Source organism: Pleurodeles waltl, chromosome 4_2, assembly GCF_031143425.1.
Source record: "Pleurodeles waltl isolate 20211129_DDA chromosome 4_2, aPleWal1.hap1.20221129, whole genome shotgun sequence".
In the NCBI taxonomy this organism is placed as follows: Eukaryota; Metazoa; Chordata; class Amphibia; order Caudata; family Salamandridae; genus Pleurodeles; species Pleurodeles waltl.
The window spans coordinates 305,471,883-305,485,309 of record NC_090443.1 but is presented as its reverse complement, the minus strand read 5'-3'; the positions used below and the strand labels follow the sequence as shown (position 1 = coordinate 305,485,309).

At 41.7% G+C, this 13,427-nt stretch overlaps 1 protein-coding gene across 2 annotated transcripts in view; it reads left to right on the top strand.

Moving 5' to 3' along the window:
- Nucleotides 1–7,337, top strand: part of POLR3H (RNA polymerase III subunit H) — a 78,565-nt gene extending 71,228 nt beyond the window's left edge. For both annotated transcript variants that reach the window (XM_069231255.1, XM_069231256.1), the window contains exon 7: nt 6,823–7,337. In XM_069231255.1, coding sequence (XP_069087356.1) covers nt 6,823–6,876 — 54 coding nt within the window. In that variant the 3' untranslated portion in view covers nt 6,877–7,337. The remainder of the gene's footprint in view (nt 1–6,822) is intronic.
- Nucleotides 7,338–13,427: the final 6,090 nt, after the last annotated feature.

Here is a 13,427-nt window from a genome sequence, read left to right as displayed (position 1 = left end):
TATTAGGGGAAGTGTTAAGCCCACTGATTTCTTGAGTCCATCTATAAACGGGCATCATCATAATGTGGGATTAAATAATCCCCGTCATTACCTTTGTTATCTCCAAATGGTTGCAAACTCTGGTCAGAATCGGAACTGAAAAGCTGGTGGAGCAAATGAGGAGTGCTCCTTGGAACCAGAATGTTTTGTAAGAAATCAGATTGTACAGGTGCACTGGAGTGGATTCAGAGCATGACCTTGTTGGGGTCAAGGTGGATTTGTCTTGTGGTCAGAAACCAGAGTATGAAGTGGATCTGCATCTGCCAATGGTAATGTCGGGATTGGTGTCAATGTAGAATAGACAGGTGCAGGTCTTTTTAGCCTAAATGGAGGTTGTAACCAGAGTGAGTGCAGAACCTGAGGTAGGTCCACAGAGGCTCAGATGGCGCCAAGGGTAGATCCGCCAACAGTGACCCTATTGCAGGCCCCATCAGATTCTTGGGGCCAAAAGGGTATCTGAAGAATGCCTAAATATGCAGCATGGCTTCCTTATAGGCCTCAACCTGCTGTGGATATGGCTTCTCAGTTGGACACAGCGAGCGAGATCCAGTGGCACATCTATGCCTTTGTGACTTCAGTTTGAATAGAGTGTGGAAGGGTTAGGTTTAGTCCCGCTTCTCCTTCTTGTGTTTCGACTAAGACTTATTGGACAGGCTCAAAAAAGTCCTGTCATTGGAACAGGTTTGCACCCCGGACTAGAACGGGAGCAGGACTTCTGTGACTTATTTCGATGTTTGGCAAAGTACAGCTCCTCTACACATGTTTTGAGTGCATGATGGCACATTCCTGACACAGCTTGGAGTTATGCCCAGAGCCTAAACACTAGAAATACACCTTGTGTAGGTCTGTCACGACATCTGCTTGCACCAGACATGGCATGGTTTGAGCCCTGTAGTTTTAGGTGGGGGCATCATTCTTGCACACTGGAATTCAGTTTGGAAAAAACTTGTCAAATGGATGAAAAGTTAGAGTGGAGCTCTAGATCCACATTCAAAGGCATGAAAACAAAGGAACTGACTCAGGCACGCAGAGATGCACCTTTCATAGCAGTGCTTCCATGCAGCACCATATGTAAAGTTACGGATCCAGTCTGAAACTTGGGGGATATTCAGAAGGTGAAGAAAGTGCAGTTAGAAGTACCCATCAGAATATATGGTTAGAAGTATGCATCAGAATATGATTTTAGACATTACACCATTTACTGCCTAATCTTAAGTCAGACCTTAATCCTTAATGGTTCTGAAGTCGTGGTTTAATTCGATTAGGGTGATATCCAAAAGAACAGTACCCTCAGCTTATTGAAGCAAGGCTCCTTAATTTTGTTGAAAAATATCTTACACCATCCAAGCACAGACTTGCATCTGCTGTATATAAGTTAAGCAACAGAGTTGGTTATTTTTATTACCTTTGTGCCGCCCCCAATCTTCATTCATCCACATCCAGTTTTCCCAATATAATTGCTTTATTGCTCTAAGCAGGAAATGCACAGTCCAGCACTAATTCGGTCAACTGTTTGCACAGTTTGGCCTCTTACAATAGCAGATGAATAGTTGAGGAAGCAGGCATAGAGCCCATCTCCAAGACTGTTCAAGACTCTTTGTGTGATTATGTGTGTTGCCATTATGTTGGCTGTGGTTTCTGCACTGTTACTGATTTACTGAAACCACATTACAAGAGCAGCAACACTGAATTGCCCTCGACCTATACTTAAAATTACTCAAGTTAGGCTTTGGCAAATAACTTTTCCTCACTAACAATGCATTTATTTTCTATAGTTCTGTAGATTATTAATCTTCCTTTATATGGAAAAAAACTGGATGCAGTACGAGCCTTTCCATGAATCCCATATCGTTTTTAGTTCTACTGCTAATGTTTAAAATCCCCAAATCGTGATCCAGTTTGTCATTTATTGGTAGGAAAATCCACCCAATTGTCCCAATGCACAGGACATGGAGTCTAATGAGGCACAATTTGTGGTAGAAGTGTTTATATATAGTGGGTCTTCATCTATGGTTGCCCTTTGGAATTGGTATGTGAGAACTATTAGAGGTCACCTATCTGCATATTGTAAATTTTTTCTATTGCTGTATGTGCATTGATTATATGCCCCAAACTGAATATTAGCCTATCTCTTTGCTTGCATGGTCTATTTAGCTTCTCAAATTGCCCTTTATAGGTTTTCTTTATTCTTTTGATATGATCATCTTCTGCTAATAAAACAAGTTTTTTATGGTGTCTAGTGACTTTTTGTAGCTGCAATTTCCTATTTTTAAACTACCTGATTTCTGAGTTCTATAACTGTGTCTCCCTCTTTTGATGTTCATTAAGTCATTTCTAAAGGGCTTACAAAACCAAGAACACTAGTGAGAATGTCTTGCTGTGCTTTAGAAATGCCCAAGTCTTATTGGGTTAGTAATGAAATGTGTTGTATAAATGTGATTACCGTAGAGCCCTTTCATTGTAGTAGCCAAGATTTTGACAAATGTGTCTCTTTGAGCCGTTTCAAATAATCCTTCCCATGGTCAACATTGTTTTAAAGCTAGACTTTCCATAGCCAAGAAATTGAGGGTTATACTGTCTGGCTAACGTCTGCATCTTTATACTATATTAAGGAAGCAGGCCATCTGCAATGACACCAGTGTCAATATAGTGAAGGCTAGTACAGTAATTGTTTTTTTTTTTTTTATATGATGGATGTGCAGGAATAGCTAGGAACATGTTATGTTAAGAAGATTTGTATAGCACAGCTTATCACTTGTGAGGGTATCCAGGCTCCAGGGCTTTTTATAACCTGTAAAGATGGGCTGTCAGTTCTTTCCAAAGCCTACCATTATCTTAAATCCTGTTCATAAAAAAGTGAAACGATACCTGGAAGATGCCAAAAGTTGTCAATTGTATGTACATCCTCCACATTTGTTTGTGATTTATTCATTATATTGTTTAAGCTCCCTCTAACCCTCAAATGTGTCTTGTGATCTTTTTGTATTTGAAAGCGAATGCAGGTCAGTGGCACTTTTTGTGCCATTCTTTGTGCATAACGCATCTGGGGGAGTAAATGCATAATACAGCACCTTGCTCCTTTAACACTATGCTTGACATTCAGGAATTCTATTTTTAAAGCTGTTATAGAATGTTGTTCCGTTATACACGGTTCAAGTGTAGTATTCCATTTTGCTGTGAATTACGTGATAAGACCACCTGATAAGCTACCTTCCCCGCTCAGTCTAATAGTGAGTAAATCCAAAACCAGAAACCCCAGAAGATTTATCCTGTCAATATATGCAATGTTCCATAAAATAATCTAAGAAGGTAATTTATGAGGGCAAACCATATATCCCTTGAAAGAGGGTTGTGTAAAGTTTTGATCTCCAGCTAGGGTTTGAACCTAGAATTTGAATGCTGAGGCCACATTCGTCCAGTAGTCCCCTCTACTATTTTTTTCAAGAGGCTTTCCCTGCAAAACAAAAAATCATTCTGTGTCTTCCTGGTCGTAGGAAGACTGTGATGTGCTCTTTGCCTGAATATGGTTGTTCACGCTGTCCTCTTAGCTTTTTCAGATGGCACTGCTTGCTTGTTTTTGATTTGGTGGCAGATGCCACCATTTGATCTTAATTTTCAGATTTAAACAAGAAATCTTTTTTCCATCAAAAATAAAAGAAACGTTCTGCTTGTATTTTAATGTAGTAGCAAACACTTAGCAAATGTTAACTGGTAGCTTTTCAGTTGTTGACTGCTGTATTAAGTTGTTATACTGATAAGATGAAAATGTAGTGTAGAGAATATTAATGTCCCCAGTTGATTGATGAGGGAAGAGTTTTTGTCTGCATGACAAAAAAAATGCATATTTAAATCGAATTTGAGCGAAAAATAATTAATGTTGCACCAGTGACGCTTCTCGGAGCAGCAGTTATTTCAAGATGACACTTCAAAAACAAAAAAATTCAAACATTTTGCTTCTCTTTTTATGATCTGATGTCTTCAAACTTGCTTCCCATCTCCCCCCCCCCCCTCCCCCCCACCCCCAAAAGAAAGGGAATTGAAAATGTAAATATAGAATCTCAAATCGAGGGAAAGAGGATATCCAACTCCAGACCTAAAACACAAATAGTCACACCTTTTATGACAAGAAATATGCTTTTTTTTATTTTTTTATTGCTGGGTGCAGGAGCAGAAAACAAGCCAGTATGTGCACCCTACTTCTAGCATACACTATTTACACTTGGTATTAAAAGGACTGGTGTTAATAGAATAGCCTCTCTAAGATCCATTCAAAACAAAATCATAATTTTGATTAATGACATTTTCAATAGTATCTGTTTTCTTTCTTAGCATTTGTTTATCTAACAGTTCTGTATGGCAACAAGTACCAAAATGTACGAGGGTGCGTTACAAAGAACAACATTGACTCAAAGGTCATGTAGAGAACACAGTAATACATTGACCATCTAATTTGTAACAATCATAGAATTGGTAAATGTTACAACATAGTGAATTATGGGAGAGGGGAACCTGGCAAGAGGGCAATGAGAACTAAAAAGAAGTACAGGGTGGGTAAAAGTGTGATAGACAAGGAGAAGGAAAGGGAAGTCAAGACTAGAGAGTAGGAGAATGGGATGCAGAGAAGGAGTTAATTCGTAGTAGAGGGATAGATGGAAGAAAGTGAGTTAGAACAGAAGTGTAGGCAGATTGCAAGGACAAAGTAGTGTGAGAGGGCAGAAAGGTAGAGGAAACATTGCAGCAGAGGAGAAAGTGAAAAAGAGGGTACGGTGAGAGAACAGAGATGGAGAAAGAGCAGAAGACTTTGAGTGTGAAGAGGGAGTAAAAGTAAAGGTCGGAATGAGAAAGGGGAAGGAGGTAAGGAGCAATGAAGTTGGAGCAGGAGCAAGGGGAGCGAAATGAGAATGAGTAAGAGTGGTAACATAGAAGGAAATATAGAATGGTATTAGAAAAATAAATGGATGGAATGGGGAGACAAGTTGGAGAGGAAAGTGGGGAGCTATATCGATTGCAGAACCAGAATGCTGAAAGGTCAATAAGACTCCTTTCTATTTTGAAGCACAGTCTACCTTTTGTATCCACGTGTGTTAAAATGACAAAACTGTGTGAAAAGACAGCCACAAAATGTGCTACATAATGCTGCTTGATATACTTAGTCAATCCTGCCTTATAATTTAAAACCTCCAGTGCCACATTATTTCCATCGCCCAAAACATTTACTGCCTTTAGTCTTATCTAACAAAGATTGTATAAATGCTTCAAATGTACTGTGTGTAACTATTTCCAGTTCACGATTTCCAACCTTCTTTGTGATAAAACCCTCAAAGTTGGGGTGATCGTAATAAAAATGTAGCTGGCGTTCATTGTGGGGCCAGAAGAAATCCATAAAAAAAGTGAGAGATGCAAGCAAAAGCTGAGTATACCAGAAGGCGTTAGAAAGTGGTTGGGCTTGAAGTTTTTCCTGATTTGCTCCAATGATGGAGAGAATCTGAGGTTCAAAGAAGGCTAATTCCGGAGTCTTGGATTTTATGCAGAGAAGATCTGTTGGAGTGAGCACTTTTTGTAGACCTTTTAGATTTCCAGTCTGGCAAGAGATGGACATTAAGTGCTGTATAATACATGTTCTCTGTGGATAAAGTACTCAGGTGTTGGAGTCTTTCCTGGATTAACATACTTAAAATAGTCTCTGTTACAGCTTGATAATGGGGGATAATTTAAACATGTGAATCTATGAAAGATCTAGTGATGGAGAAAGGGTAGGTTCCCTCCTTGTCAGGGGTCCACGTCTTACATCTACAAGAATAGAAGAGAAATAGTCATGAGGGTACAGATACACCTTTTCACTTCTTACACTGATTCTGCTGTGGCTTTCACTGCATAGTGACGTAATAAGGTGGGTGTTGTCATTGCATCTTGGAAAGGTGCTATGTCAACTGTATCTGGTGTCTTTGATCTCTGCCAATGTAATGGCTAGCATGAGTTGTGATCTTTGTCCCAGTGATTTGTTTTCTTCCTAGTGCATTGAGACCATCTGCAATTACTTGCACCCACAAGGAATTAATGCCAGGTCAAATTGGCAGTTTAAAACTGCACTACAGGCTGTAGTGACAAGCCTGAGACATGTTTCAAAAGTGTCACTTTAGTGGGTGGCAAAATGAGTGCTGCAGGCTCACTAGTAACATTTAATTGACAGGCCCTGGCTATTTGGTATACACTTTACTAGGAGCTTATAAAAGTAAATTACATTTTCCAGTCCGTTGTAGGCCACTCTTACCATGTTTTAGGGAGTGAGCACAAGCACTTTAGCACGGGTTAGCAGCGATAAAGTGCAGCAAGTCCTAATGCCACCAAGACCGAATTTAGACAGGTGGGGTGAAGGCAAAACGTTTAGGGAACACCACACCAAGGGTGTTGGGTCTCACACATATTGACTGGTTTTCCCTCTTGAACCCTGGGAGGTTGGTGATACCTTCTCTACCTTAGGTCTACTCTCGGGCTCTTCTTCACAGTAAGGTTTTCATTGTGAATATCACTCCTTCTCACCATGGCTGTATTCCAAGTCCTGGGAAACTGGTAGCAATAGACTTTATCTTCAGGTTCACCATTATTTATACCTATTCCTCTAGTAGCATGAGGACTGGGGTAGAAAATGCTCTTTTAATGTTGGCCTCTGAAAATAACAGTGTTATTTTGTTTGTTATTAACTTAGCTATCCCACCTTAATGTTGAATTGGCATTAAGTTGCTTTCATTGGGATTCATTTGTTACATTTTTCTTGTTTTGCAGGGTTCAATCAGTGAGCCAGGCCTGGGTCTCCTCTCTTGGTGGACCAGCAGCTAGCTACTAGAATGTCACTCGTGCCAGCAAGATGTCATTAGTCTCAACTATTCTGTTCAACCTCAAGTTCCAGGTTCATTGGTCCAACAATGTGAGGGCCTAATGGGGAACCAGAGGACTACGAAGGAATGTCCAGCACTTTACTCAGTGGTGCGATTTTCACAGCCTGCATCTGTTGTAATATCTTGCACAGGGGTGTATGAGAAAAGAGCGAGAATTTTGGCCTCCTGTCAAGGAGATTCTACTTAAAGAACTAGTGCTGTATCATTGACTTTTGTAGATGCTTATGGAAATGGTGATGGCTAAGTTGCAACATCATACCCTCTAGATGCAGCCATTGAAACTGTGGCTTTTTTTGAGACAGTGGTGAAAATCGGGGTTCTTCCTCTCAAGACCTTCCAATTATGGATATTTTCTCTTTAATTTATGCCAAATAAAAAAATGTGTTCCTTATATAACGTTCACTTAATATGCAGCAGATTAGTTTGTCATAGCAAGCAAAATGCATATTTGGTGACATGGGGTGATTTTGCACAATAACACAGGCTATCTTGCTTTGCGTGTGTGGCGGAGGCCTGCAAGGAGAAATTATTTTGTGGTATTACAAATATATGGTGATTGAAATGTTTATGATTTCCAACGATCAGTGTGCAATACTTCAGTTTGCTTCAAGATTCCAATGTGGATGATCCCTTATCCATTCCTCACCACCTGAGAGTGTTTCGGCCCGTGTGGCAAGAATGATTTTAGTTGAGTTTCGAAAAATGTACTTATTTCTTTACATGTCCTGTTGGTAACTACTCGTGTGCATACAGCTATTGGAGACCAAGAGCATGGATACTTTGTTTTTGTTTTTTTAATCTTACACCCAGTGTTTTGCAGTGATTCTCATCCAACCATTGCTGTTTCCAGGTATAACCATATTCTACAATTATAGCGATGGTTGTAATACTAAGCACTTTTAACATTAACAGTGTTTAATTCTCTGAAACAGAGTGGTAAACCAGCTCTAACTGCACTGCAGGAGGATATTTTCTGTGCTTGTTTGGATTTATAAGGCACTTCATTGGCCTTCCTGTACAGACGGCAGTTTGCGAAGCCGTTGTGATTTTGATTGCTACAAATTAGGTAAAATGCTAATCCAGAAACTGAGCTATTAGTTAACAGTTTTCCACAGAGTTGAAGCTTGAAAGGGTTATAGCTGATACTTGAGAGAAGTAATAGTACTTGTAACCATGTTGTGCTCGCACTGGCACATTTCTTAGAGGTTGCAAGTTGTAGATATTTCAGTTGCATCACACCTGCATTCTGGATAACTTCCTAGCCATCTAAAGTTTCTGGTCAGATATCCCTTTCTAACCTGCCAATCTTTTCCCCCATCGAGGTGACATTGTCTCCAATTGTAGAAGTTTTTTTTTTAATTTATTGAGTTAGAAAGGTAACAGACAAAAGTTCCATTAACCCCAGCTCCAGCAGTTACAGCATGGATTGAAGGTCCGTGCAATATAAAAACCAAAGCAGTTACTATTCCTGTTATTTAGCGTTAATTAATCCATTGATTCTAATCACATTGCATGGTCAGGTGAGAGCAAGTACAAATTTACAGCACCAGCTCCTCGGAGGCGTGCCGCCCCCGCCAGCAGAGGCAAATGAAAAATAAAATGCTAATAGTTTTATTATCATTTTATTTGTCATCACGCTCTGAGTCTTGGGGGTGGGGCCATACGAAGAATGGTGGAGGAGTGTTGGGCACTGTAATCAGTGCACATGTCGGCTTGGTCGGCCGTGACATGCGCACTTACTTCTCTCCAACCCAGCTGTGTTGCTGGGTGGAGAGCAACAGCAGGCACAGGCTCCCAGTCCCCAATGGAGTGCAAAACCAGCCAAATCCTGATGCTGCTCTCATGGGTATTACCAGTATGAGAGCAACATCTGGATTGGCTGTAGGGGAGTCTAGTAGCCTCGGCCTGTGCACAGCAGAAGATCGGCAGATGAGTTCTTTTTTTTATTGTTTTATTATTGGTCTCCCGCACTGCCCCACTATTTACCTGACACCAGCTGTGACTGCAAGTATAGGCACATTTTGCAGGTCAACCTGCTGGCAGTCACGGCGCTAAAGTACTGCTGTGGTGCTCTAGCTCGTATGTGGGATCAAAATGGGATAAATCACGGGTTTACAGAATAATCAGACAGCTCCAGCAGCTCCATCTCCCACCATCTCGAGTGACACTAGGTCTTTATCAGCTCGCTGGGCCAGGCATGCACCGAAAGTCCCACAGCCAGGGTCAGTGCCAAGGATAGTTGTCAGTTACGTTGTCAATACAGTCATAAACTAGCGTCTAACGGCAGCCACCTCTGTGCACATCCGGGCCAAAAGCAAAAATCTACACCATCAGTGCCCCCAGAATGCACATCGTGAGTCTTGTAACAAGCCAAAGTTATATAATATGGCAGGGGTACGGTATATTTTGTGAAGGTATTTGACGTGTATCAGATGCAATCAATAGTGTGGTTGTAGGGCATTAGTCTAGGCGCAATAAAAGTGACACGTTTGTCTGACAGTTCAGAATCTAAGTCTGCCTGCCATGCATGTTTTGCCATAGGGCTGACTACGGGTACTCTGTCTTGCATAGTGGGGTACAATTGTATGATTATCCTCCCAGTTGGGTAAGCAGCGAGGACAAGGTTCGTGCATGCGGTTGGACAGTGGTTGATCCTGGCCCTCTGAGTTAAGTTGTGATAGTCCAGCCCCCACCCCTAATTCAGAAGCATGTGTTTGAACAATGACTTTTTTGGAGTAGTTTGGGCTCTTCAACACAGGTGCAGAGCACAGTGCCTGCTTAAGCTCCTCAAAAGCTTTCTGACAGCTAGCTGTCCACAATAGCTTTTTAGGCATTTTCTTACTGGTGAGGTCATTAAGAGGGGCTGCAATGGAGCCATCATTTTTAATACACTTCCTGTAATACCCAGTGAGACCTAAGAAGGCTCTGACCTGGGTCTGTGAAGTAGGGTGATCCCAGTCCATAATGGTCTGAATCTTCCCCTGTAGTGGTTCAATCTGTTCCACACCTACCAGGTGTCCCAGATAAACCACTTGCCCCTGCCCTATCTGGCACTTAGATGCCTTGATAGTTAGGCCTGCCTTTTGCAGGCCCTCCAAAACTTTCCAGGGGTGGAGCTAAGGACAGCAATATCATCTAAATATGCTGCACTAAAAGCTTCCAAGCCTTGGAGGACTGTATTCACCAGCCTCTGAAAAGTGGCAGGTGCATTTTTCAAACCAAAGGGCATTACAGTGAATTGATAATGCCCTCCTATGGTAGAAAATGAAGTTTTTGCTTTAGCATCTTCTGACATTTTGATCTGCCAATACCCTGCAGTCAAATCAAAGGTGCTTAGATACTTAGCAGATGCCAGTGTATCTATTAGCTCATCTGCGCTGGGTATAGGTTGAGCATCTGTTTTGGTTACTGTATTAAGACCCCCATAGTCCACACAAAACCGCATTTCTCTCTTTCTTCTTTCCTATGCGGTTTGGGGACAAGCACCACCTCAGTAACTCCAAGATCCAACATTTTCTGAACTTCTGATTTTATGCAATCTCTGACATGGTCTGGCTGCTGGTAAATTTTACTTTTGACAGGTAAACTGTCTCCAATGTTGTAGGAGGCTGGCCTGGTTTGTAGTGGGTACCTTGGTTACTTACCCCTTATACCAGGTCTAGTTATCCCTTATTAGTGAAATGTAGTAGTGTCCTAGCAGCTTAAGCTCATAGAGGTAGCTATAGCAGAGCAGCTTAGGCTGAACTAGGAGACACACAAAGCTCCTGCAATACCACTTTGTTACACAGTACTTATACACAAGTAAAGACAATACTCAGTGTCATCAAAAATAAAGATATTTATTTGGGTGACACAGTACCAAAAATATCTTAGAGGCAATACTCCTTCTGAAGGTAAGTATTATACACAATATATACACTAGACACCACAATTCGACAAGTAAATAGTCATAGAACAATGCAAGCAATAGGAAATGCTATAGATTGCAATGGGAGAAAATAGGTCTAGGAGCAACACAAAACATATACTAAGAAAGTGGAATGCCAATCACAAATTGCTCAGTGGTTAAGCCCAGACCATCCAAGAGGGCATTTTTAAGAATTTGGTAATTATCTGCATCATCCTCTCTGACAATAAGGAGTCTGCCTCTCCCCTTACCAGAGAGGAATAACCAAAGAATAGCAGCCCACTGTACATGGGGAGCCTCTGAACTTTACAGGCCCTATCAAGTGCAGTAAACCACTTGTAGATGCCATCACGATCCTTGTAAGGAGGGACAACTTTGTGCAGATTCCTAGAGTAAAATGAAGGTTCCCTAACATTTGAATTTCTGAAACTGCAGCTGCCACCAAGAGGAACTAACCCCAAACCCTGCCTTTCCTTTTCCACAGCCAGGAATTCCCTGTCTAAGGCCAACTGTTGCTGCATTAGCCTTAGTCTGGCCTCCTCTAACCTCAGCTTTCTTAGTTCCCTATCTAGGGACGGGTCCTCAGGGTTAGTTGTGTGGGATGCCTCTGAAACAGAGGTAACATTGGAATGGGCAGAGGCAGACCTATCTCTAACAGGGGCCACTCTAGTGACCTGGCCTCTAGGGGTGAAGTGGGCCCTACTAGTGTGTGAACCCTTCCCACTACCAGTTGTACTAATGGCTTGTTAACAGATAGATCTGTGGAAGTTCCCTCCCCAGGATTGTCATTTTGCTCCACTGAGCCTTCCTGGTTGGAATCATCTTCGACCTCTTCCCCTATCTGATCGGGACCAGTGCTGAGTCCCTCGTCATCTTGGAGGAGAAGATTTAAGAGGAACTCCTTATAGGGGTTCTTCCCAATCCAGAGACCCCTCAAACTTTTAAAGTTAAGATTCTCATATGTTGTTTTCACAACTCTAGGGGTAGCTTCTACAGAAGACATATTGAAAGAGAAAAAGTTTGGGAAAGCGAGTAAACAGTTAGTAGAATAACAGAGGTAACTGTTTAGAGAAAAGATGAAAACGTTTCAGAACTTTGTAAAAACTTTTGTAAAGTTTAAAGAACCTTTTAGAAAATGACTTCTAGGTATATACTATGTATGCTCCGAGTATTGGAGCAAGCTTTTCTTGTGAAAAGCACCAGTAACAAAGTGGCAAAGTAATTGCAAGTACTTGTCCCACAGCTGCACCACCAATGTAGGAGTGTGGCCTGGTTTGTAGTCGGTATCTTGGGTACTTACACCTTATACCAGGTCCAGTTATCACTTATTAGTGAAGTGTAGTAGTGTTCTAGCAGCTCAGGCTGTTAGGGGTAGCTATAGCAGAGCCGCTGAGGATGAACTAGGAGACATGCAAAGCTCATGCAATACCACTTAAAGTTACATAGTACTTATACACAAGTAGAGGCAATACTCCGTGTTACCAAAAATAAAGGTAGTTTATTTGGGTGACACAGTACCAAAAATATCTTAGAGGCAATACTCCTTCTGGAGGTAAGTATTGTACACAATATATACACTAGACACCAAAATAGGGTGAGTAATTAGACATAGGATAGTACAAACAATAGGAAATGCTATAGAATGCAATGAGAGAAAATAGGTCTGGGGCAACACAAATCAATCACGAATTTGCCCCTAGACAAGTGTATTGTGTGCAGAATCGCTGGGAGAGTAAGAATACAGTAAAGGTAAGTAAATTACCTCACCCCAGAGCCCAGAAAAGCAGGAGTAAGGTACTGCAAGTTTCCTTAGGACACACTGCACCTCGTGATTGGGATTATTGCAAGTACCAACTTAGTCTGCAAACAACAAACAGTGTATTCCTGGATCTGCAAAGGAAGGAGACCAAGTCCAGAAATCTAAAGAAGCTCCAGGAAGGACAGGAGCCCCTGCCAACCCAGAAGAGGGTGCAAAAGAAGAGTCTCTGGTTGGACGAAGACTGCTGAAATGCACCATAGAAAGATGCCAGCGGGGTCCTGTGAGAAAGTAGCCTCTTTCTAGCCTTGTTACCCCCACTTTTGGCCTGTTTGTGAGTGTATGTCAGGGTGTTTTCACTGTCTCACTGGGACCCTGCTAGTCAGGACCCCAGTGCTCATAAGTTTGTGACCTATAGGTATGTGTTCCCTGTGTGATGCCTAACTGTCTCACTGAGGCTCTGCTATCCAGAACCTCAGTGGTTATGCTCTCTCTTTACAAATTGTCACTAACAGGCTAGTGACCAATTTCACCAATTTACATTGGCATACTGGAACACCCTTATAATTCCCTAGTATATGGTACTGAGGTACCCAGGGTATTGGGGTTCCAGGAGATCCCTATGGGCTGCAGCATTTCTTTTGCCACCCATAGGGAGCTCTGACAATTCTTACACAGGCCTGCCACTGCAGCCTGAGTGAAATAACGTCCACGTTATTTCACAGCCATTTACCACTGCAATTAAGTAACTTATAAGTCACCTATATGTCTAACCTTTACCTGGTAAAGGTTAGGTGCAAAGTTACTTAGTGTGAGGGCACCCTGGCAC